The 27,480-nt window shown below is 35.7% G+C and overlaps 2 protein-coding genes across 3 annotated transcripts; both read right to left on the bottom strand.

Moving 5' to 3' along the window:
• Positions 1-1,571: 1,571 nt before the first annotated feature.
• On the bottom strand, positions 1,572-8,431 carry LOC126817713 (cytochrome P450 2C42). The gene is made up of 6 exons (XM_050544835.2): positions 8,249-8,431; positions 6,542-7,121; positions 5,764-5,982; positions 4,477-4,857; positions 4,028-4,155; positions 1,572-2,943 (listed from the first exon to the last, which is right to left on the bottom strand). The coding sequence occupies exons 2-6, from the start codon at positions 7,100-7,102 to the stop codon at positions 2,739-2,741; spliced, it is 1,494 nt and encodes a 497-aa protein (XP_050400792.1). The 5' UTR covers positions 7,103-7,121; positions 8,249-8,431; the 3' UTR covers positions 1,572-2,738.
• Positions 8,432-10,246: 1,815 nt separating this feature from the next.
• On the bottom strand, positions 10,247-26,956 carry LOC126817714 (cytochrome P450 2C42). Of its 2 annotated transcripts, none has more exons than XM_050544836.2 (6): positions 26,590-26,956; positions 23,031-23,607; positions 22,031-22,249; positions 12,627-13,007; positions 11,966-12,093; positions 10,247-11,265 (listed from the first exon to the last, which is right to left on the bottom strand). In XM_050544836.2, exons 2-6 carry the CDS (start codon positions 23,586-23,588, stop codon positions 11,061-11,063), a joined length of 1,491 nt encoding a protein of 496 aa, XP_050400793.1. In that variant the 5' UTR covers positions 23,589-23,607; positions 26,590-26,956; the 3' UTR covers positions 10,247-11,060. The 2 variants fall into 2 exon arrangements, with proteins under 2 accessions (XP_050400793.1, XP_050400794.1); XM_050544837.2 differs by having other exon boundaries at positions 26,723-26,956.
• Between the last annotated feature and the right edge of the window lie 524 nt (positions 26,957-27,480).

Genomic DNA, 27,480 nt, shown 5'->3' with positions numbered 1-27,480 from the left:
CATTAATTGAATAGGGAACAGCATCCTCTGCTAATTCAATATCATAAGAATCTTCAAGTTTTCCCAAGCCTTTACAAAGTTCAAGGAATTCTTCTTCTATGGAAGACATTTTATCCTCGTTACCCAGAAATAAAACAACACCAAGTGACTGACATGCACTCCTACCTAATAAAGGGCACATATGATATAGACTAGTTCTCTGTGGATTTGAACTTGCCACTTTAAATCTGCATGAAAATATACTAGAGTCTCAAGTTGATGCTTGTCTGGACCTTTCAGAATTCGATTGGTAGAAAGTAAGTGTTTCCCATTAAAGCTCTTGCTGAAATTAAACTTTGGTATAACCGTCACATCGGCACCCGTATTTGCTTTAAACCTGTCCAAAATTAGTCGGGCGACTAACAAAACCTATAAAATGGTATATTACAAAGGTCATTACGCCATAGTGTTTGTCAAGGTCAATTTCCGTCCATTTTGGCCGCCATCTTGGATTTTCGACTCTCGAGGATGTAGCACGTAGATATCAGAGGTAGCAACTACAAATATCTTCCCTAGGGTCCGTTCTATCGTCAAACTATTTTCCCCGAGAAATGGTCATGGTTCTGGGGGCTGTGACCCGACTAGACTTTTAATTTATCTTATTTGTCGTAGGCTCGGATTAGCCATACCAATAACGTGATTTTATTGCAGTCACGGTCGTCCAGCGAATTTGTTATAGTGGGTCAACTTGAACTCCCCTTATTGTGTGGTGGACATCCTTAAAGTGTGCTGGCTTATAGTGTGCCAGGTTGTAAGAAGTCACGTGACAGCATTTTCCAATCAAACATTTGTCATTTGACACGTTACATTTGAAGTTTTACGTTTAACTTTGGTCTTATCATTACCGGTATTAAGACTTTTTAAATTGTTCTTTTTACATAGAAGCAATCGAAAAGACATCTTGTCAGAGCATTTAATATTGGCAGCGATACCCTTCCATATATTTCCTATGAAATGGGTAAAGTAGATGAGCATAGAGTTCACATAATTTACACTCTTGAGCAATTAATTGTTTACATTCGAAGGTTTTATTTGAAATATTTCCTGCATTATATTCTATGTACTCGTAATATTTCATGTGACTTCAGCATACTATACAGCTTTGATATTAGCGATTCACTAGTGTACTATAATGATTTATTATATATATGAAAGGAAAGTTGCAATTCTTGGTGGGGGCTTGAGGAAGCTGCTGTCCTCCCTATGTGTCCCGAAAGATGCTTTTCGGGGCCAAAAAAAACTATTTTAGGACAATACTTCTAACTTTTTAAATAAAGTGGGATAATTAATCGGTGAATATTTATAGATAAATTCGAGCAGCGCTGTAGCAATATACGTCGTCGGTCAGATATGGAAAACCCAAAATCTTAAAAGGCTTACCACATCCGACGTCCGACATATTCTCTCCTGCCACAGATCTTTGTTAGCCTGTGATTATCTAGTTTTGTCTCTGGTTCAGATATTGTTGTAATTCTTTTCTTAAGAACTTCACCATTGTGTTTTCTCACGATACCGAAATCAAATATGTAACAGAAACAACAATAGTTTTATTTCTATATACGGTTTTATGTTACAACAGTTACACAACATTACAGTATTTAAAATTAACATCTCTTTCTCTCAACCCCAACTCCCGCAAAAGTCTAACCAGCGTGGCTAGATTCAGGAAACCGCTACATCTAAAGAACCCAGGCGGTGTCTGACTTTAAAGAATTTACCCCTAATTGATTTACGTCATAGATCGATAACAGCTAAATTCCAAATATGGAAGAGATATGCACCATACCCTGGATATCTGACACGGATTATTACCTAATTTGATCAACAAATATGATATACGTTTTATAACAAAGAAACATTTGAATGACCAACATGTTCATTAATCTATACCTCCGTTAAAGTATCAAAATAACCAGCATACTTTCTACATTTTTGGGTATGATAACCGTATTGTTTCAGCCATCGTATTCCTTGTCTATGAATTTGAAACCAATATTTGGTCCATGATATAATTTGGTCGCAACGACAATATTTGGACAACAGAGAAGACAGATAACATATGTATTTATCAAATTATGAATCATGTCCTCTAGTGCACTTATATTCACCTAATGCAATTTCGCATAAATTACCAAATAGTATTACAACGCTCACAAAAATAAAAGGCCCATATGCCTGCTAAATCTGTTTGACCTCTAGTTCCCTTCTTGTAAACAATATATATACTTATACCTGATTCATATAACAAATCTACACTTGAATTTTTTTACAGACGTTCTCCGATAATTCGTATTTTTATTTCTTAAATAACTACAAGGGTAGCACAGCGGTCATTTCGCAAAATTATTACTGCTTTGCATGTATAGATATGTAGACCTAAATCCTTTCCGAACGATCCCAGGACGGACAATATCCCCATACCGTTCCCGTCATATTATACTGCAATATGAAAATATCGCTCTATACCCCCAACCCCAAGGCTATTTTGGGGAATAGAGAAGAACTGTGGCGAAAAAAAGGGTAGGGCTAAAACATAGCCTTGGAATAGGGGTCGGCAGCTTAATAATGACGTACAGGAACGACCAGAGGGCCGAGGCCGTCCCGAGAGGAACTAGTTAAATGGCATATACAATCAAAATATCGAAATGCCAAATTAAAGATAATCTGGGTTACTTGACATGATGAGTTGTGTAGCTAGTTCATCTAACGCGCACGACACAGTTCAGGAAACCAGGATGAAGAACCGCTTCGGGTTTCCATAGGGATGAATGTAAAGGTGCTAGTTTGTTTTCATCAGGTGAAAAGTTAAATTTCTGTAATAATAACGTTACAAACAGAAATATACGAGATTTAGCGAAGGACTCCCCTACACACACTCTCCTCCCGGTTCCAAATGGTATTAATCTGAAAAAGACATTAAACAGGTCTTATGTAAGAGATAAATCTGCCTACTGCAGGTCTTTCTTTGGGCCTTAAATGCTATAAATTATTAATTAGACATTTATTAACATGACAAGACCATAATCAACTCCCAATGCCATCGGATGGCTCCGATTTTAAGTAGATTAGAACAGTTCGTCCAGTTAATGATTTAATTTAAAAATGGAGAAATGAGGCTAAAACTCAAATGACCAGTACAGTGGTTACGATCATTGCACACATCTTGTCAAAACTACAACTAGTGATAACCTCGCTCAATTAATTTGGATGAAATTTTCAATATATTCAGTTTCCATTATCTATTTTTGAAATATTATATAGCGAGATCAGCCAGCTCTTTATGTAAATCTTACATAATATCCCTTTAATCTCGTTTTTATGAACGCGAGACCTTGTCCGAAAGTTCAACTCAAACTATTGTGCCGTTCCGAAGTGATTACCATAATAAGTTATAAATAGAGGTTATACGTAACTCATATCGGATTATTTTAGCCTATTGTTTACCTATAGTAAGCTACATAATAACGCCACACCACAACACAGTAATAGACAATATTATCTAGACCATTGCCGCCTTGATTTTGGAAACTTGCCCCCAATTATAATAAACCTAGCTCAGCTGTTTGTATTTATTCGAAATCTTTTTACGGGACTAAGATAAAGGTTCTTATGAGTGTTTCACACAGAATTAACGTTTAAAAACTATGTCATTTCGGGTCTAACATTATATATCCTTTATTTCATTTATTTACTAGTGCTTTAACAGAAACCCCAGAGGAGGTTAGGCATGCGATCTTACTCCGTGTCACGTACAGGTATGGGTACGAAACGACGACTCAGTGACAGATCTCATGATCTAAAGCAACTGCGATTTGAATACAAGTGCCATTCGGCTGTTAGACGGTAAGTGATATGTACCTATACAATTGCGATGCGGCTATCGGTTATTACTTATATATATTTGAACCCGAGATATGCTAGTCGAGATAAGGATTAGGACCGCCGATCATAAATTGAAACCAAGAGGCCACAGTAAAACAGAACTTACTGTGATCGTAATGGGTGGTCAACAGGAAGTAGTTTACCATCATCACCTAAAAACCTTCCCGGCAAAAATTCATCATGTCTATCCCATGCTTTATCAGAATGCGCCATAGTCCACATGTTGGGGATAAGCTACAAAAACGATCAGCAAAAACAGTGACAAAATATATTTTTCAGATTCAATAGTTAGGTTAGAAAGATGTAATGTTATTCATATCACAATTCTTAAAGGAAACCTGCAGCCTTTGTCAACATTCATCTTCATAACCCGGTTGGAGTAGAAAAGGTTAAACTTCATTTTATTTTTCATTCATTCATCAACAAAACCAAACTGTGCCACACCGTTCCACAGCGGTAATGCCAAACTGTTCAAAAACGGCAATGTGAAAGCCTTCTATTTGGAAAGAATATCTAAGGCAAGAGGTGGAAAAAAGGCAGTCAAAATAAACTCACTGTCGTATTTGCTGGAATCCTCATTCCCTCTATTTCTATCTCTACCTTGTTTCTGTGGGGTACGGCGAACGGAACGTGACCAATGAATCGTAAGCATTCTAAAATACACGCGTTTGTGTAGTGCATTACTGGCCGATCATCTAAACTTGGCACCCTCTCTTTGCCAATATTCTCATCTATTTCTTCTTGAATTCGCTGTTGAACTTCTGGGTAGTAAAGCATCAACAAAAAGAATCCACTTAAAGCACCTTTAGTAGTTAGGTATCCAGCAACAACTAGGTTACCAAGGACGCTCTTGACGTAAAACTCATCGAACTGATCATCAACTTCGAATTCCGCCAGTATATGAGCCAGCACGCCTTTACCGTTAGAACCTATTCTCTGAAGAAGAAAAATCTTGATGCATGCATTGTCCCATTGCTACGATGGCCTTTTAGTGCCATGCGTTGATTTGTACCCTTTTCTTGTAATTTACCTCATATGAGAAATCGCAGTGAAAACTATGATAAATCAAAAAAACATGCAAAACTTTATACCGCGGAGAAAACTTTTACCCCGAGGAGAAGAGGTTTTTTTTATTTATCATAGTTTTCACTGCGATTTCTCTTATGAGTTAAATTACAAGAAAAGGGTAGAAATCAACGTGTGACACTAAAAGGCCATCGTACATGGCTTATCTAATAGGTTCACAGGTTCTAGATTAACTTTCTTCTTTTATGACAAGAACTTCATAATCCTTATTATAGGATTATATTTAGAACGTGCCCGAATTCAATAAAGGCAGAGAAGGTTATTCCTGAAATTCGATCAAACCATTGTAAGGCGAGTTTTTCGGACTTCGCTCAGCTAATACCGCAGAGCAATTGTGTCTATTTCTCCTTACGGATTACTACAGCAGCTAATTCGTCCCAGCAGCTCTTCAAGTATGTCACATATAGCGAATCTGCTATAGTTTTACACGAGCTGTTTCGTCCCTCTGATACAAACTATACGATGATAATGTAATGTGATAACCATGACCTCTGGAGTACCACAAGGCACATGTGGACAACGGGCAAAGGGGCAGACGGGCAGACGGGGATGACAGTGATATACGAATGCATTTAAGTGTGGGCACATAAAAGTGTATCAAAGCCAAACGCAGAAGTAAAAAATATAATGACATAAGTACAAAATGATAGAACTACGATATATAAATAATCTATTGACCTATGCAAACCAGCAAAGACTGCTTTTGGTACTTTATTGATTTCATAATTGAACATTTTATTTTTTAAAATAACTCACCTTTTTAATTCTATCATTTAAGTATAAATCATGCAGCCGATTTTGAACATTTTTCATTTTCATGTACATATCACGGAATTGTCCAGGTACAAAACGAAGCCATGGAAAAAGTGTGAGAACCATATTGTTGGAAAAATTGAAAAGTACATTGGCAAAATGATCATATTCTTTGATGACGGAGCATATTTCTGCAGCCTCATCTGGAGTTTCGTTCGTTAACTTAAAATAGAAAGTTTCATTTAAAGAATGTCTGGGGAAAATTAGGCTTACATCTCGTTCAAGCTTTAAACATTACATTTCGAGCGGCTGTTCAAATTTTAAACATTACATTTCATGTGGCTGTTCAAGTTTTAAACAATATATTTGAATGTCGTGATTCGTTCGTAAACATTACATTTACATGTGGCTGTTCAAGTTTTAAAGATAGCATAGACTTCTATAGGGGTTTACCTCCTTAAAAGAAAGGTGATAGCATCATTATAATCTAATCAAATGTGTTATTTTCGTTTCGTTTATTAGGATGGCCACTCTAAGAAAGACACCTTCTATATGTCTGTGACAATTAGGTAATACGAATTGACATTAATTAGACAGCCAATCCAATTCCCCAATATTCAAAGCCTTTCAAAAGATTCTGCATAATAATATGCATCCCAAATTTTGATTTGTCTAGGACACATTCAAATGACACTGTTAAACCAATTGAAATATATAAATGCAAACTGTAAAATGGTCATTTAGAACTGGTCCATTTGAATAATACAAACATTTAACTTACAAATATGTGCAATATTCGTATTATGGAAACTGTTAAAGCACTGTCTAAATCGAATGTAGGTTTATTGTCTGCAGACCGAAGTTTAATTTTCAGAAGCTCTATCTCCGAATTAACCATATCCTCGAACACCTTGACACCATCTCCGTACATCTTCATGGATCGATGTATTATCTGCCTTATCTTCACAAGTAAGTCATCATTATTTCGTAAAGTCAAATCTTTGCCGCCATAAAAGATGTACTCACTAAAGAATGTTGGTGGTCGATCATTGGTAACATCTCGATAATGGCTGGAGGAGAAAACTTTACGCATTATTCGACTACTGTTCAGGAATACCGTGTTGACTGAAAAGATTCTGATGATGAAAATGTCTCCATAACGCCTTGCAAGTTCTTCGCCGATTAAATGGATGTCGTTCTTTCTTATCATATGCCATGTAATTTTTAAACATTCTAATAATCCTGGACCTGGAGGTAGGGGTGTTTTATGTTGATCTTTAAACCATTTTATGATGAGGTAAGTCACCAGTAAAACCACAGATGATATAAGTATTAAACCCATTCTGAATTCTTACACTTAACTAAAACAGTGAGAAAACGCCGAATTATTTTACTTCGAATTAAAAGGAATTAGACCACCACCATAGAACCCGATAAGTATCTCTTCGCTTCTATTTGCCTTCATGTTACCTCGGCGCGAAGACGAAGCTAAGAAGCGGCGACAAACGCATCTTCTATAGAAGGCTTTAACTCCGTACATCTTATCAAACCGTTCACGTAATACCCTGCTAATTTTGATTGGCTACTGACCCAACTGGGGTGCCTATCAGATTCCTCGATCATCGCGAATACCACGTCTCGCGCTTTCCAGCTAAACTGACTACCCGTGATAACCGAATTGCAAAGTTTAAGGTTTATTCAATGCTAAAGTTTCTGTCGAGGTCGCGACATGTTTGATAGAGAGAGAGGGAGAAAGAGAGGGGGGGGTAACACCCACACAACACAAATTAGGTCATTTAGGGACTAACATATGGTTCAATATTATTTCAATAATTCGTTTAAGCGAATGGGGTCTTTAGCAGTGGGAGGAAATCGGAGGACACGGAGAAAATTCACTAGGTTGGACGGCCGACTCTACTCCTTGTCACGCACAAGTGGGGAATCGAAACCACGCCACTTGACTCAATGACAAGCCTTACGGTTTCACACGCACACGTTTATGCACTAAACCCCCCCCCCCCCCCCGCAACTCGTTCTGAAGGCAAGAAGGAGCGAAGGGGTACATATCGGCTTCCATATACGATAGCCACTTCACGCTCTACTAAAAATAGAATCGAAACCAAGCCACTTGACTCAATGACAGGCCTTATGGTTTCACGCGCATGCGTTAATCCACTAGACGCCCCCCTCCCCCCCGCAACCCACATCTCGTTCTGAAGGAAAGAAGGAGCGATGGGGTACATACCGGCTTCCATACACGATAACCACTTCACGCTCTACTAAAAACAATGTCAAGAGAAATAATTATATATAAACAGCTGTAACTAAATTCGTATGACACTAAGACTGACCATACAGACTGTAGTTTATAGTATAAAAAGGCATGTGGGCATATCGTATACAGTATAACAGGGGTCATTATTACCCTCCAAGAGACAAAATGTAATGAATTTAACATATACTATATTCAAAAGAACTGTAGGCTCACCTAACTATCGAAAATCCAAGCTTTCGTCACGTCGAGTAAATATTCTGTTATGAACGCTCCCGATGTAAGGTTAGATCTATTTGATAAGGCCAACTTCAAGTTTGGTCAAAGGTCACGAGATGTTAACAGGGCTAGTGCTAATCCCAACCCTAACCCTAATAATCACGTGCCCTAACCTTATTTACACCCCAGCGACCTTGAAGAAAATTGTGCCGGCCTTAACAAAAACATTTAGCCCCCAGTGTAATTGTATAGTTAAACCAGATCAAATTGAAAATTATTCTTTTTACTTTCAAGGCCTGCAAAGCGCCAATGACTAATTACAAAGTCCATAACAATCGCTTTCCAACATATAAACACACTTGTTTAAAAAGTACATTACCAGTTCAATCGATACGTGTTTATTTATTAAATTCTGCTATCAGCAAAGAAATGTAAATAAGCTACGGGGTGCCATTGTAGACATTATTTTATATTTAAGCGCAAGATGATAACAATTTCGTTTTTAAAGGCCCGTTCTCACGGTGCGACTTGTAGTAACTACTTGTAGTATCTACATGTAGATTACAAAATCGTATATAAATGAGTTGATACGACTTGGAATCTCGCGATAATCTCGTCTTGTCTTAGCATAATGGCGTCATCAAGCGACGAAGAGACGCTGGCTATTATTGCCCTACATTTGATAAATAAAAACAGTTCCCACTCACATCCCATAAGCAAGGTTGTGAGAGGTAATTATTAACAAAATTCTCTGTCTCAGCTTTGCTGAGCGGCTCTTGATGGGTGCGCTTCGCGTCCATGTTTGGACACAGATCACTAAAGATTTCCCCATTGACTCCAATGTTAATTCTCGTATCTTAGACCGGCTCTAACTTTTTCCCAAATTTTCGTTGGGTAGAACGCTTTCTACCACAGATGGAGCAACATGTGGCAACCACTTGCCCAAAAGCACGTATGAGGTTCTTCATGAAAAACTTGAGATACACAAGCTGGAAGTAGAGACAAATAAACATGCAATTTCAGGCCCTACATTTCAACCTAACCAACCTCTCAACTCTTGTATCCTTCCGCATCAAAATTATGAATATTCACCAAAACCTGGCAGAAAATGTATTTTCAAACCCTTTTCCTCGATTCTACACCAAAAAGTCAACAAAAATCGCCATGCAAAAGGGGGAAAAAGGAAAAGGGAGAGGAAGACTAAAAATAGCTTTGGCCCTTGTTTCGGGAGCTTGTAAAAATTGGTACGACTAGGGTGTTCTCACTTGCATCTTGGGTCGATACTACAAGTAGTTACTACAAGTCGCACCGTGAGAATGGGCCTTAAAGACAACTCTTTTCATGTATAGGTTAATCTTATATTCAGAATCTGTTGACCGGATAGTAGATAATCCAGAACTGTAATAGACTTGATATACAGTTTCATATGTCACTATTATGGGCTAGACATTTTTTAATAGTCGAACTGTCTTGCTCGCAAGAAATTGTATCTTTTGAATATGTCAAACAATATCACAAGTGGAAGTTAACACCCTCTCGCCATGTCCCTGCTTCTCCCATCATTCAGTACTTTCCCTCACATTAGCGTAACCACCACAAGTTCAAACCAATGGTTTACTGTGATTTTGTACATGCATTCTGAATTTGGTTGCCTTCATTAGCTTTGCTCTGTAGTGGTCTCGTCGCAATTTGGGGTTAGTGTTTTTTGGGGTTTTTTTTGTTTTTTATATGTTTTTTTTTTCTTTTTTTTTTGTTTCTTTTCATTTAGTTCTTTCGGCCTTTCACCAAGCCTATCTTCTTATTAATGGTGACGTCTACAGGGGTTAATTTAATCTATTCGCAATGGGAAAAGGGCTATAGCTATTTACAACTAATGTCCGTGGACAAACATAATGGCTCTAATGTGCTGCCGTACAGTCCAGTTGTTTACCGAGATGGTTTTATTACAGAGCCAGGTCATAATGCATCGCATATTAATATCACATGATGACAAGGTAAACCAAGATAAGAATTACTTTATTTATCTACATAGGTATATTACTATACAATGTTACCACATCCACTGGAGAAAAAATTCGGCTCGCTACATTAAGAGTTCGGGAGAGGATGAGAAGAAATGATAACACAAGTTTTTAAATTTTACTATACATAATATTATATAACAAGTATCATATTACTGAGTTACAAATATACTTTTATAATCCCACGATAGCAGTTATACGGGCGACTGGATGAGTACCACTTATTTCTACCATAGAACTCAACAGTCCAAAAAGTTCTTACAAAACCAAAAGCAGGAACAACATTAATAGTCTTCTTGTTTATGCTGGGTTCTCACTGTCGTGTGATGCTTTACGATAGGGTTGTCCCTATCGAGTCCACGATCTGCTACGTGCAGATACGTTCGAATACGTTTCAATACGGTCAACACGATTGCTACCACTGACCTCAATATATGACAAGACCTGATAGTATCACCACGATTACTTAGACTGGAGTATGGGGTCAATAGCTATTCAAAAACGTTACATTACCATATTGAATATAGCAATGGTTGGTGAACTATACATTTACATTATGGGACAGAAAAGTAGGATGTGAACCCCCTTTTTATATTCAAACTTTGATTATTATCCATTCCCAAAAATAATGCTATTACGTTTCAAAAAGTGTGACAGAATGACCTGAGAAAGAGAGGACACAATTTAATAGTTTCACAGAAAAGCTGGGGACCCCAAAAAAACATTTAAGATTTTATTTCAGTTAATTTAGACATCAATATCGGTGGCATTAACCGATATTTGGTCATTTACCTAGTATGTACACAGCAGTTCAAGAAATCGGGTTGCATGGCAGCATTAGGTTTCCATGTTGCTGGGTCTAAAGGTGCTAATTTATTTTCACCTGGTGAAAAAGTAAACTTCTGTAATAATGACGTAACGTACAGAAATATACGCGATTTTGCGAAGGATTCACCCACGCAGTTTCTTCTTCCAGTTCCAAAAGGTATAAATCTGGAGAGAGAGAAAAAAAATCACAATTTTATCAACTTCATTTAACACATATCAAAAATCTGAACATCTCTCGCAAGTTCCCTCAACCTGACTGGGGTGAAGGTGTGGGGGGATAGTACATATTATTATATCAGTGAACTAGATGTGTTACCACACCGATAGATAACCAGTATCTATTCTGAAGTCAACCGTGCAGAGAAATTTTATTTAATTTTGTGGACATAGTCGCCACCATTATTTCCACCTCTTCTTAGCACAATTATAGTCAGACCGTTGGTTACCGAGCTTTGATATTGTCAAATATTTTTCTAAATAAAATGAAGTGGTACACCGAACAGGTTGTCACGGTGTGAGTTGTTCTATAATCAGCTATATCACAGAATATTTAATGACCCAGTTTCAACATTCCACTACAGATTTAACATATTTGTTAATGTAAATATATGTCTAATTGCTTATTTCCTTGAATTTTTAAAAATTTGGTCTCGCATTTAGCATTCCATTAAGTGCTAATGCAGTCTTTCGAACACATGGAAGGGAAACATCATCACTGTCTCCTAGTAAAAGCCGATGCAGATTTTGCAGATAATTAAGTAAAACTGTAATGTCGTCATCCAATACAGATGCACCAGTCGTCCACTCATAAGCCTAACCTAACTTCAACCTGAGATAATGATCAAACGAAATGGTAAAGACTTACTGTGCTCGAAGTGGATGTTCAGCAGGAAGTAGTTTACCTGCGTCATCTAAAAATCTTTCTGGCAAGAAGGAATCAGGGTTATTCCATACTTGATCCGAATGGGCCATCATCCATAAATTGCATATTATCTGCGGATAAAGATTTGAATATTTTCTGGGAATAGTTATTTGCATATTGCCTGGGAATAAACGCGCCAAGGTTACTCCCTAGTTGAATATAACGGGTCATCATAAACTGCCGATTATCTGAGAATAAAGGTTTGCATTTTCTGTTTACATAAAGGTTTGCAGATGCAATAAACCATAAAATTTGAGTTAAACATGTACGAGTATACTACGTATAAATCAGGAACCAAGCATGGGGGCATCTTAGCCATCTTGTCGCCGTCGATCGATTCGCAGTTGACCAAAGAACAAGCATATCAAGTTCCCTGTCGATTACGCACGAATTGGCAGAGCCTTGGGTATGGTTTGAAGACCGTGGACCAAGAACAAAAAGAGGTACAATAAGAAGATTGCCAAGTGTATGCAATCAGTTCATGGTTTTTGTGTGTTCCGGTAGCTAAGAGTTTTAGATAACGATGAACTAGATGTAAACTGTTCCAGTTAAAGCTTTCAATTTCAGCGATGGGCGTAGTATGCAAACTCGTATGTAGACTTACTGTAGCATTCGCTGGAATCCGCATTCCTTCTACTTCTATTTCTTCTCTATTCATATGTGGAATTCCTAATGGAATATGACTAATGAATCTCAAACATTCTAAAATGGCGGAGTTTGTATAGTGCATTACTGATCGGTCATCTAGGTTGGGATCTCTGTTCCTACCAATATATTCATCAATTTCTTCTTGAATACGGTGCTGAATGTCTGGATAGTAAAGCATCAACAAAAAAAATCCACTTAAAGCTCCCTTAGTTGTTAAATAGCCAGCCACTACCATGTTGCTGAGGATTCCTTTAATACAGTCCCCATCAATCTCATCATCATCTACAGCTTCGTTTAAAATATTACCGAGTATACCTTTGCCATGGGATTTCATTCTCTAAAATATAATAGACAAATAAGGCGCATTATGATTATGTCGAATTTCGTAAAATCAACAACTAAGGATTAGACCCCCTTCTTAAAGGAGCTAAATCGCTAACATTTGGGACCTAGAAATTGACAAAAGTAGGTCGCAACACATATAATACTGTAGTATGAATGTATATAACCTGATTTACATTCAATGGTTTCCGTTTTTACTCCAATTTCAAATCAGTTATGTTCGGCGAAATAAGCCAGCAGTCTCAAGCGAGTGCAAATTTCTAGCGTCTGGTTATTCCAGCCGTTTGATTTGGTGCAATGTGTCTAACCTCGTCCCTCGAGACTCTTGATACAACTGGGGCTGAAGCGCATTATGGTACACGATTCGTGTACCAATGGTAAAATGTTTATTTTGTCTTAAATATTGGATATCAAAAGCCCATCTTTTTCCGGTAAGATCACAACATGAATGTTGATTTAATTTGACAAAAAAATCGTGTTTTCAATGTTGAAGATTTTGGATGATATTTTTTTTTTTTTTTAAACAATATTTTATTCAGAAAATTTTGGATTGGGGAACAGGCTTAGCCTATGGACCCCCTCTCCATAGTATACAAATACAAACATTAAAATACAAAATAATAGTAATAAATATACAAGATAATTGAAATTTGATGGCTATTTACATTATATACAAATTTCACAGCCACAACAATGTTTAAATTCATAATTCATGACTTTAAAACCTCTTGGAGATGTCGAGAAAATGATGAACTGCATTAAATATCTGTGTTGCCTTATAGCTATCTTTTACGCCGAATAATAGGGAGTTAATATTGTGATGTTCTGGTTCTAATTGAAAAATAGTTTGAGAACGGGCATCTGAATGTAAGGAGCAAACTAACAGAAAGTGTTCAGAGTCTTCAAAAAAGTGACCGCAATCGCATGTAGGAATGTCCGAAATATGCCTTAGAAATTTATGTCCGTTTAAATCACTGCAAGAAAGTCGAAGTCGAGAATGGAGAATTTGATTCTTCCTGCAACCAATATAGTAGACAGATGGAACAGAGTTGTCTATAGCTCGTAATTTTGATTTAAAAGAAGAAATGGTAAGTGCGTTTTTGGTAGCATTATCAAGGTTATTCCATTCTTTAATAGTGGATGGTATGAAAGTAGAAGAGAAGAGAGTTGTTCGGCAAAAATAATCTGGTAAATTGTTTTGGTTTCGTAGATTGTATGAATATGATTGATTGCAAGGAATAAGTTTAAATAAATAGTCGGGAGTAAAATGATTTAAAATTTTATACATTAATATTAGTTTGTGTCGCCTTCGTCGTTCTTGCAGTGATATAAACCCGGTCTCCTGATATATTAACTTATGACTGGTACCCTTTACAGCACCGCATATAGTCCTGAGTGCATCTAATTGTAAATATTCTAGATTGTTAGTCAGTTCATTAGTGCTCCCGTCCCATATTATGTCACAGTAGTCAAAATGAGGAAGAATGTAAGAAGTGTACATAATTTCTAGGGATTTGCGACTAAGTCGGTACTTTAGAGATCGAAGACAGTTCACGAGTTTACCAGTTTTTGTTAAGATGTTATTGATATGCATATCCCACTTACAATTATTTTGAAATGTCAGTCCCAGATGTTTGTGATACGAAACTTCTTGAATTGGAATGCTGTCTAAGTTTAGTGTCGGTAATATAATTTTCTTCTTAGTAGTAAGTGCAAGTGTTTCAGTTTTCAGCGGGTTAAAGGATACCAGCCATGTTTTTGCCCAAATATTTATTTTTTCCAGATCAGCATTAAGAACATTCGCACATGCCGTTGGGTCACTTACTTTTATATATAAACTTGTATCGTCTGCAAATAGTCTGATGTTCGAGTCAATGTTTTTGACAATATCATTGATATAAACAAGGAACAAAAGGGGTCCGAGAACGGAGCCCTGTGGGACACCAGCTGGGACAGTCAGAGGTTCAGAAGAAGCACCCCCAATAACCACACATTGTTTTCTATTACTAAGATAGTCTTCAAACCACTCTAGTAGATCTCCTCTGATCCCAACTGCCCCTAGCTTATGACAAAGTGCAGCATGCCACACTCTGTCAAAAGCCTTGCTGATGTCACAGAACACCGTTCTCGTATACTGGCCTTGATCGATGGCTTGACAAAAAAAGTGAGTAAGGTCTATTAGTTGATAAGTAGTTGAGTCCCCGTGCAGAAAACCGCTTTGTAGATTAGTTATAATGTTGTGATCCTTAAAGAAGTTAAAGACATGTTTGTAAATGCATTTCTCAAAGATTTTTACAATAATACTTAATAGCGATACAGGTCTGTAATTACCACAAAGAGTTGGGTCACCTTTTTTAAAAATTGCCGTGATGTTTGCAGATTTCCAAATAATTGGTACATGCTTACAGTTTAAAGAGATGTTAAATAATTTACATAATGGTTCACTTATTTCAGAAGATAGAGATTTTATTAATTTCCCGCTAATTTCGTCATGTCCTGTAGCTTTAGAAGTGTCAATTGTTGAAATCATGTCTCTAACCTCTTTAGGTGTTAGTAATATGTTGCACAATGAGTGTTCTTCGTGCTGGAGATCCGGAAGATTTGCATTAGTGTAGTCTAGCTGTGATTGGTTAATAAAAAATTCGTTTAAATAGTGTGCTTTATCTTTAGGGTTGAATAATGGGGTCCCATCTTTCATAAGTGGTGGCATTTCTCCACCTTTTTTATCCCTAACAAACGAGTTAACAAGACTCCACCACCCTTTTTTGCCAAAATTGTTTGTACTGTTAATTTTGTCGTCTAATTTTTGATAATATTCTTTTTTACAGTTTCTTATTAAATTAATATATGTATTTCTAATATGTCTAAAATTTTGCCAATCAGTTGCCAAATTAGTTTTTACAGCTTTCTTGTGTATTTTATTTTTTTTCCTTCTCATTTTCCTAATAGAGTTATTCATCCATAATTTATCTTTAGGTCTAATAGTAACTTTTTTGTTGGGAATGTATTTTGTTGCTAGTTGTATTAACTCGTTTGTAAAGGCTATACTAGAGCTTTCAATTGAACCATTATCAAAGATGGAGTCCCATGGTATACTCCTAATGTCATGTCGAAGATTGTCAAAGTCTGCCCTATCGTAGTTCCATATTGTTCGAGAAAAGCTATGTAGTGTTTGACGATGAAAATTTAACCGACAGTACACAGGGCAATGATCACTACAGAAGTTATCTAATACACCAGATTCGTAGATATATCCTGAACAATTTGTTAAAATTAAATCAATTAATGTTTTCCCCCCTTTATTGTCATATCTTGTTGGTTCTGTAATAATCTGTTTAAAATCAAAAACTGAGATAGCTGAGTGAATAATAGTATTTGTTTTAGTCAAAAGATCAAAATTAAAATCGCCAAATATAAGGAGGTTATTTATATCATCTGATGCTGCCAATGACAAAGAATCAAATATTGATTTGTTAATTTGGGTTGAACAATTTGGAGGTCTGTAAAAGGTGCCAATTAAAAACTTTACATTATTAATATTTGTTTCAATCCAAATGCACTCTGTACTGTCGGTTTCTAAATCAGTCCTACGTTTTGCTAATATGTTCATACGGTAATATAGTGCAACGCCCCCACCCTGTCCGTCTGTCCTGTCTTTTCTTATAGGTGCATTAAAACCAGTGATAGATAGGGTGTCAGATGAAACGTTTTTGTCAAGCCATGTCTCTGTAAGTAAAATAAAATCATAATCTTCTGATAATTCTGCTGTGACAAGATCAATTTTATTTCGGATGCTCCTAACATTCAAATGCACCAAGGAAAATTTATTTGGTCCAGGATTCTGTTCGACATCTCCACTCTGTAACAATAAAGATAACATAAATATTAAAATGCTTATGAAAATTGAAACATGATAATCGTAATAAATGTAGGATTTATGAATTGGCCGTAATTGATTATATACAATACATTGGCAATAAATACACGAAATCAACTTATTTACATTTATGTACAAGAGGTACAACGCTACCGCACCTCTGTGATTGCCGTATAAAATAACGACAAGCTGCATATGTTCAGACAGATTAAAGAGAGAACTTTAATTAAAGAATAAGTTAGATTTAAATATCGCATTAAAATTAAAAGAAGAAATAACTTTTATCAAAAATATTAACAAAATTTAAGCTATATTTTAACTACACGTACTTCAGTATTTTATTTAAAAAAAAAAAAAAAAAAAAAAAAAAAAAAAAAAAATTGAATTGTTTGCATATAAGAAACCGTTATCTTACTTATATTGTGTCAAAATATTGTATCAATCCGTATTAAAATAAAGTTTTAACATAGTATTTTATTATAAAGAACTATTAAAAAGAGCTATTTTCAACATACATATATATTATTAAAGTATTATTTCTATTGCATCAATGAGTGTGTTCAAGTGTTCAAAACGTTTTGAAGTATGAATTTGTAAAATAGTCTAACATAATAATTATGAGATGTCTTGATATACCCAAAAGTTTCTCTTATCTAAGTATGGACACGCTTTAATATATCAATATGTTTGTAGAATGCTGTTCAATAAGTTTTAACATAATATATTATTCTGTTGTATCACTATGTATATGGAATACTTTTTGTCTTAAATGCATCTATATTTTTAATACTAAAGCACGTTCCAACATAATATATTATTGTGGAATATTGTCTGTGTTATTAACATTTTTTAAATTTAGGTACAAACAAGTTTAAATAATAATATGTATCCTCATCATAAAATGCTGTCTTAATAAATTTGTAGAATATAAAAATCTAACCAAAAGATTCCAAATAACATATGTGTTTTGAGTACTTTTGTCTACCTAAGTATAAACAACTTTTACACTAAATATCATTATGAGCATGAACAAGTTTAATTTAAGATATAATTTGAATTATTGTGTCAATATGTGTACTACTCTAGGTTTAATTCTAAAAATTTTGTACAGAATACTGTTTTCTGAGTATGAACAAATTTCAGCATATAATCTAAATATGTGAGTAGAGTACTACTGTCTTAGTAGCAAGTTATAAAATGTTGTCTTAGTGTGTGCATTGAATACTTTTGTCCAAGTATTAACAAGTTTTAAGCATAAAATATTATATGAAATTCAGTTTTGACATGTTTACAGAATACTACATGTATTATCTAAGGATAAACAAGTTTCAATATAATATATCATTATACAATGTTGTCTTGATTTGTTTATAAGATACTATTTTCTAAGATCTAAGAGCAATTTGTGAAATGATAGATTATTATGAAATATTGAGTATATTGTAGTAAATTCTTTTTTCTTAATCTAAACAAAATTGCAATACAATATATCATTATAATTGCTGTTTTAAAATATTAATATAATAGGCATTATTATATAATACATGTACTGTCTTAATCTCTTTATAGAATACCATTATTTAATAATTATTTAAATAATTGCAACATAGCATATTATTATTACCTATTGTGATATTGTATCAATAAAATCATAGACTAATACTATTGCCTAAAAAAGGAGAAAAGTTTCACTACAATATATTTTTTTGGAAAATTGTATTGAATTAGTGAATGCTGTTTCATAGAAACGGTGGCCATTGATGGGTCAAAATTGTATTAGTATTTTTTACATAACACTAGTTACACTACTATCTTAGTATAAAGATCCTGACAAGTTTCATAACTTATTACTATGGAATATTATATCAATATTTTGTCTTTTGAATAATTTTTGTCTAAGTATGAGTACAGTATGATCCAGTTTCAATATAACATAGTATTACTATGTAAGGTGTACAGAATACTAATATCATAATATGAACCAGTTTCCATCTAACATTTTTTTGTGAAATATTGTATAGACTTAAATATGACCAAGTTACAACATTCGGCCTTATTTTGAAAATGTTGACCTGATATGTGTACAGAGTGCTAATATTTAAGTATGAACCAGTTTCAACTTAACATATTACTATGAAATATTGCATATAAGTCTCACATAAGTTACTATTATACAATGTTGTGTGTACAGAATACTATTATCAACCAGTTTCATCCTAACATATTATTTAAAGTATTCTATAATCTTAAAGTGACACTCCCAGAAAGTTCAGGTCTTTAAAACTAAAAGTTCCCGGATCTTAACAAACGCGACTATTTGCTAATGTGTTAAAAATTGAAAGCTCGTCGGGTTTCATTAGCCTCAAATTATATTCACAGATGAAAGACATATAGACTCATCTTACTGTTTTTACTTTCTAAAACGGTTAAAAAATGAATAATATGGCCTGTAATAGTTGTACAGGTCTAAAGTAGGGGTTTATAATTAATTTTCATAGAAAAATTAAACATTTGTATCTTCCAAAAATCATCTGGGACGTTCCCTTTAACTATGAACTACTTATAACTTCACATATTTTTAAGAAATATTGTATACGGCCTGTAATGAATAATATGGCCTGTAATAGTTGTACAGGTCTAAAGTAGGGGTTTATAAGTAATTTTCATAGAAAAATTAAACATTTGTATCTTCCAAATAATCATCTGGGACGTTCCCTTTAACTATGAACTACTTATAACTTCACATATTTTTAAGAAATATTGTATACGCTTAAAGTTTCAATATAAAATTGTTTATATACTTAAATATGAATTTAAAGAAACTTACATACATTGTTATATATAATTAGAATCTTGAAGCTTGGCTAGATTTATTTGGTGACATTGTTGGTGTTGGGTTTTTGGGTGTTGACGTCATAACCCCAAAGTTTACTATGGATTGTTGTCTAGTAGTCTTCTGTCCTTCGTTTATAGATGCTAGGTCTCCAAATATATTTCGCCTGGTATCTCCTTGTTGCGTTCTAAGAACAGGTCTTGTTGTTGCTGGTACTGATGTGAAATTTTTCAAATCGTCTTCATTATTTATCAGATATGTTCTGTCGTCATCTAGATTTCTGACGTATATTCTCCCATCATACGTCCAACAACTCTTTACTAGGCCAGCTTTGAAAACTCCTCGTGTTTGTTTGTATATGTAGGATCTTCTCTTTGTTAAGGCTTCGTTGATATAAATTTTGGATTCATTAGTAGTGTTATAATCCTTTAAAAGTTTTTTATTTCTAAACACAACAGCTCTGTACCTATAGCTAATAAAACGCACAATTATGTCCCTTTCATATCCGACATTTTTGCGGCCAACCCTGTGCGAGCGTCCAATATGATGAAGATTTAACCTTTCTTCACTCTCTGGTAAAATTTGTGAATTGATAAGATCTAAGATTAATTTATCTGTGTCTTCATCTTTTGTTTCTTTTATCCCACTGAATTTAAGACAGGTTCTCCTGGAATATTGTTGTAATTCTTCGATATCGTTTTCTAGTTGCACAATTTTATCATTCATTTTTTCAAATATCACTGGTTTTATCAGTTGGCACATAATTTCTTCTCTTTTGTAAATTTCCCGAATTAAGGATTTAAGAGATTCATCGTCTTTTACCAATGTGTCAAGAAAAGCAGATATGCTTGCGGAACTGGTACTATCATCAGGTTTGCTTCGCTTGTTGTTTTTCTTGTTCGTCATTTTAAGTTACTTGTATTGGTTTTCTATTGAATGTCTGACTGTCCTCTAGTTGACTCTAACTAAAACGAACTTCGCTCACCTGAGCACTTCTAAGTTGAAATCGTCGAGTAGACAAAGAAAACCTCAAATAACTTGTCATAAAATTGATTATTTGTTAAAGTTTTATAATGTAGTAAATTTTAACATCACAATTGTATTATTTGCAAAAGTACATACTATTTTAATCACTGGATATCATTAAAATTAGCTTAAAATCTGTCTGATCATTCACTCCACTCTACTCGTCCGCCATCTTCTTGGATGATATTGAGTTAGAGACTTAGCTACTTTAAAACCTGGTTGCTTTATAGTCCAATATTTGTAACTACGGAACGGAAGGGCACAGAATGCTGAATATCGATAAGGTTCATTCTCTCAATCTCATGACAACAATGCTTCAAACCAAATTTGAAATCGACGAAGACCAGTGTGACGTTAAACCCCATTTGATTTCAAAGTTTGAAATTTAAGAACAGGGGGAATAACTCGCAGAACGTTGAATATCGATGGGGTTCGACCTCTCATTATCCCAATGATTCTCATAAAAATTGAAAACATCTGTTAAAAATCGTAGCCCAAAACGCGTTAACAAGGTTTCAGCATAACTATACGGAACGCAAAGTTGCGGATAGCTGAATATCAATGATGTTCATCTTCTCATGACCTCGACGTTTCCCTCCAAATTTGAAAAATAAATCGGTTGGAAATAATAACCGATATCGCTCTCATAAGGTCTTCGACAAAGGGGAGATAACTCCGAAACGAAAAGTCTTTGAAAGCTGAATATCGATAGGGCTGTACTCTGCATTGCTTCACACGAAAATTTTAAAAATTCCGTTAAAAACTTTAACCTGTATCGCATTCACAAAGTTAATTGGAAAAAGGGGAATAACTCCAGAACTAAAATTCGCGGAACACTGAATATCAATGCTTCCATAAAATTTGACAAAAAATCTGCTAAAAACTATAGACTCTATCGCGTTCAAAACGTTTACAGAAAAGTGGGCGTAATTCTCGTACGGAAGGTCAAGGAACATTCAATTTGAACAAAAATCTGTAGAAAGAGGATAACTATGAAACAGAAAGTCAAAGAAGGTTGAATTTACACAGGGTTCATCACAATGCCCCACAACAAATTTTAAAATATTCCGTTAAAAACTGTAGCCTTAATCGCGTTCACAAAGTCTACGGAAAAAAGAACCTAAGTCTTCGTCGTCCTCTCATCAACAAATTTGTAAAAGAAATATGCCATAAACTGTTGCCTCTATCGCGTTCACGAGGTTTTGGCGAAGGGGGGTAACTCCGGGACTAAAAGTCGTGGCACGATGAATATCGATAAGCCCTGCATATCGAAAATACTCACCTCTATAATAGTGGGGTTTAAATATAAATCATTCAGTCGATTCTGTGCATTCTTTGTATTTATCCACATCTGACGCAATGATCCAGGTACAAAACGAACCCATGGACATTTTGTGAGAACCATGTTGTTCGAAGACTTGAAAATTATATTGATGAAATGGTCATATTCTTCAATAGTTTCACAAACATCTTTAGTATCAATAGGTGCTTCATTGGTTAACTTGAAATAGAATACCGATTTTTAAATCATGTAATCGGTATTAAAAAAACATAAGAAATAAATTTTCAGGCCCGTATAATTATAGACTGGGCCCGTTTTACGAAATTTTAACTAAGATAAAATCCAAATTTTAGTAATTTAATTGGATAATATTAGGTTGATTTTAGTGCTTAGCAAATCAAAATTGAAGTATCCACTAAAATTTGGATTTTATCTTTAGTTAAGAATTCGAGAAACAGGGCCCAGGCCTACAACCTTGTCTGCGATACCACAAGCGTGGAAGCAACTGTTTAACCACCAGCTACTACTACATTATAATACTACACTATAGGCTTATACTATCACATAGGCCTATATATATATATACCCCCCCCCATCATGAGTCTATATTAAATGATCCCAGGCGCCTCTATAGTTACAGTAGATACGCCTCTCCCTCCACCTCACCTCCACCCCTAATCATGGGGTCTATATGATCCCACACGGTATAATCACAGACCCTTGCCCCTAATAATAAGCCTGTGGTCTCGCAGTACGCCTATATCGTTATGGTTTCCACACCACACCCCTAATTATATAAGCCAATATGATCTCATACGCCTATATGATTACAGCCCCCACCACCAACGCCACCCCCACCCCGCCAACCTCCTAATAATAAGCCTATGGGGTCAAGTACATGGTGTTAACATGAAGGTTTAATTAAATAGAAGTTTATACCATAAAGTATATTTCAGTACAAGTTGATGTAATTATTGGTTAAAAATTCAGTTATACTCACAAGTATATGCAATACCCTTATCAAAGAAACCGTTAAAGCTCGGTCTAAGTCGATACAAGTTTTATTGGAAGTCTCTAGATGATTTTGTAGATTCTTTGTTTCATTTTTCACCATATCTTCGAATACATGAACACCATCCCCATATAATTTCATAGATCTATGAACAATTTTTCTTAATTTGACATGAAATAAGTCAAAATTTCTTAACACGATATCATGACCATCATAGATTAAATGTTTTTTAACAAATGTCGGTGGTCGATCGTTTGTTAAGTCACGATATTGACTGGACAGCAAAACTTTACGAATCACCCGACTGCTGTTGAGCATCACAATATTCTCCGAAAAGATCTTGATATTAAATATCTCTCCATAACGTCTGCATAGATCAGCACTCATTAAATGAATATCATTTTTTCGCATCATTCTCCAGGTAATTTTTAAACATTCTAATAATCCTGGACCTGGGGGTAGAGGTGTTTTATGTTGATCTTTAAACCATTTTATGATGAGGTAAGTCACCACTAAAACCACAGATGATATTAGTAGTATATTCATGTTTTATTCTCACGGTTCACTGAAACGATAAAAATAGATACATTTTTCAAATAAATAATAATGGTTTCGAATACAAAAAATTGTTGTTAGTAATATGAATCTATTTTATTTACCTTATTATTTCTCCTGAAAAATACGCGTTAAATTAAACAGGCACTGGCATGCTTGACATAATACTGTTACTATCGGGGTTAGGGTACAACAAATAGATAGGTGTAGGTGGGAAAACCACTGATGGGTTAACTGCAGTCCAGAAATGTATCTATCAATTTTCAAGGTGAGTCATTTTCTTCCAAACTGGTTTCAAAATTAATCATCGTGTACCCTTTAAGCGCAAATTGAAAAACATAACCCCCAGACGAACCGGGGGGGGGGGGGCAATCTGACGTTTCGAGGAGGACGGGTAAAGTGAAAACAAACATTATCATTTCATCTAGTTGAATACCACGAATTTGTACTGAGTTGACTATTGATTAAAACATTTTGTCTGGATTCACTCTACTTTGTGCGACATTTTTCGGGCATCTATTATTATTTGTGAATGCTGCTGCAACAGCCCGATTGGATGATTGGAATTCAGGTTGGCATACAGTGGGATTTCGGTAGCACCACACATAATTTACACCAAAAAAAAACAACAAATATACGGACAAGACACAATACGCAGAAATCACAAAGAAATGAACAATTCAAATTAAGTGAATGGATCTGGGGGGAAAGCCGCAAGCGTCCACTGCGCTGTACAGTCCCGGGTATGTAGTGACACAGACTTCACTCAAATTTGAAAACAATCAGGGGCCTGTTTCACGAAATTTTAACTAAGATAAAATCCAAATTTTAGTAATTTGATTGAATAATATTAGATTGATTTTAGTACTTAGTAAATCAAAATTGAAGTATCTACTAAAATTTGGATTTTATCTTTAGTTAAGATTTCGAGAAACAGGGCCCAGGAATATAATCCAAAGAAACCATTGTGTAATGCCAGCATGAGTCATGATCTGCTATATGTTACAAGAAATATGAACGTAAGGATATTGAAGTAAAAATTAACTATACAAGTAACCTGAAGTAAAAATTAACCATACAAGTAACCACATCGGTGAAACTAAATGGACCACATTGAAGTTGCTGTATTTACGGACTTGAACAGCAGGAAAACGAGTTTGCGGCAGCTAAATTTTCAAAATTTTCTCCTGACGGTCCCGTCTCCGTGGATTGTGAACGATTGATTGGTTGATTGGAATTCGAGTCAGTCCGGCTATACTAGAACTCTTTGAAGTTGCTGTATCCTTGGGTTGCAATAGCAGGAAAACGCCTTTGCGGCCGTCAAATGTTCTTGGGGCGAGGGGTCCCTGCACGGCAAGCTCCACTCATTCGCCTAGCGTATATTGTCGGGCAAACCATTTTTATTAGTCAGTGATGTAGGATGGATGGCCTGACATTAAGGACCAGAGGCGTAGCCGTGAAATATATATTGGGGAGGGGGGGTCCGCAACCCTAACCCTAACTCATTTTTAAAACCCCTAAAAAATATAAACAAACACCATGTGGCCATGCTCTCTACCAAGACACCGCATGCAAAAGCATTATGGTTACGTTGCTTTCTGAGCGGGTGATAAATATTTGGTTTAGGCGATAATGTTTTTTGGTACCTACATGCGATTCACTCTGATAAGTGGCAGAAAAAAACAAGCCAACAGTGAGGCTCATGTCCCCCGCCGAAATAGGAAAATAATTAGAGGACACATATAAAAATCAAATTGCGTATCGCTCTGCTTACCCTGAGCAGAAAATGCTCATTATCAAACTTATTCAAGGTATTACTGTAATGAAACTATACACCAAGTTTCATCAATCTCACTTAATTAGAACTAAAGTTATCGTGTCCCAAAGCATCAACCAATCAAATTGCTTATCTCTGCTTACCCTAAGCGGAAAATGCTCATCTTCGAACTCCATCAAGGCATTGACCTAATCAACACATACACCAAGTTTGAACATTCTAGCTCAATTAGGAAGAGAGTTATCGTGCCCCAAAGTATCAACCAATCAAATTGCTTATCTCTGCTTACCCTAAGCGGAAAATGCTCATCTTCGAACTCCATCAAGGCATTGACCTAATAAACACATACACCAAGTTTGAACATTCTAGCTCAATTAGGAAGAGAGTTATTGTGTCCCAAAAAGTGTGACGGACAGACAGACGGACAGACAGACGGACGGCGTCCCAAAAAGTGTGACGGACAGACAGACGGACAGACAGACGGACGAACCCATTTTAATAGTCCCCTGCTTTCTTCGAAAGGCGGGGGACAATTAACAAAATAATACTGACAGGCTAACTAGACACAATTTTATGGAACACAGTTACTTTTCACTTCACACATGTTTCCAGGATGATTCTCTCTGTGTTTTATTTTAGCAATGTAAACCGTATTGGGATATGTACAGGTTTTATACAGATAGAATCTTAACTAATCCTAATAATTGTTGTAAATAAATAGAAGTTTGGGCCTACTATGTATTTTTTTTTTGGGGGGGGGGCAATCCAAGTATATTCAGCCCCCCCCCCCCCATCTGTGACGCCCATGTTAAGGACAGCTGTCTATTAGATGTGATGCAAAATTTGAAACCATAGATATATAGAAATGTCCGCCTCCACTCATGCCGAAGCGTGGAATAGGTTTTGATTTATCCTCCTAGTCCTTCTATGTATTCTGCGTCTTATTTTTAGCATATAAATAGAAAGCTACAAAACTAATCTTACGATTTAGAACAGGTCACATGATCGACGTAATTTACTCGCTGAATGGCATACACCCTCGAGACGATCGCTACGTATGCCCGTTCGTGATCGGCTGTAAAATATCGCTGGCGAAATCTAATCAGCGCGATTAGGTGAAACAATACGCTCGCCTGCCCTTAGCATAATATAGCACGAAATAAGGAAGTCATGTATTACATAGGGCCTATCGTTGATGTAAATAAGCATATTTACCTTAAAATAATCCAGTATATGGAGTGGCCATATACATGTATATTATGTACATTTATATACCCATATAATCTGACCTATATGCTTAGTAATGCCTGTCGGGTAACAATAGTCATCGATATTTAGCCTACACTACCTGCAGTCATTCAAAGCTATTTAGCTGAGTTGTCTTCTCGTAAATGAGTTTAGTTCGTTTAATGTTCATCACTACTATATTTAGTGACCTTGGTCGCAATCGCCCAAGCGGAATCTCTCACCCGTATTCCAGCACCCGGATTCAAACTGAAGGGGAATCGGATTAGAATAGGGTCGCTGCGCACACTTCTAGGCTACTGTCTGTTCAGGTGATTGAATATTTAATTGCCCTCCGTTCGAGAATTGTAACTTTTTGATAGTGTAGTGAATGTCACGTGATTGCTCGTTGACGATATCACGTGACTACATGAACGAATCACTTTTACTACGAATCTCACAAGGTACGGTTGCTAACCAAGCTAACAAGTTGTCGGCCACGACTACACTTGGCGTAAGCCGAATCACGGGTTGGTAAAAGTCAATTTGATATATTGTATCGTGAGTATTTGGTGCGATTACATTATATCTCTAATGTGTGATAATACGAGTCATAATAGCGATCGTAAGTGAGTCACATCATTGTGATTCATTGATTGTTCACCTTGACTCGATCACCGGTGTTTTGATAATCTATAGAAGTTAATTTATGTTTGCTTGTTGTGAAAGATAGTTACAGCGATTTAGTCATATCAATATTCTCTCACCCTCTCTCTCTCTCTCTCTCTATATATATATATATAACCCACCTGCACGTCACGGAATAGCTAACTTTTTGTTGGTCCAATTTCCCGCGCGTACATCATTTAAAGGGACTCCATT

The sequence above is a fragment of the Patella vulgata genome, chromosome 4 (assembly GCF_932274485.2).
Source record: "Patella vulgata chromosome 4, xgPatVulg1.2, whole genome shotgun sequence".
Taxonomy (NCBI): Eukaryota; Metazoa; Mollusca; class Gastropoda; family Patellidae; genus Patella; species Patella vulgata.
Note: the sequence above shows the minus strand (reverse complement) of the source record. Positions and strands in the feature narration are given on the sequence as shown.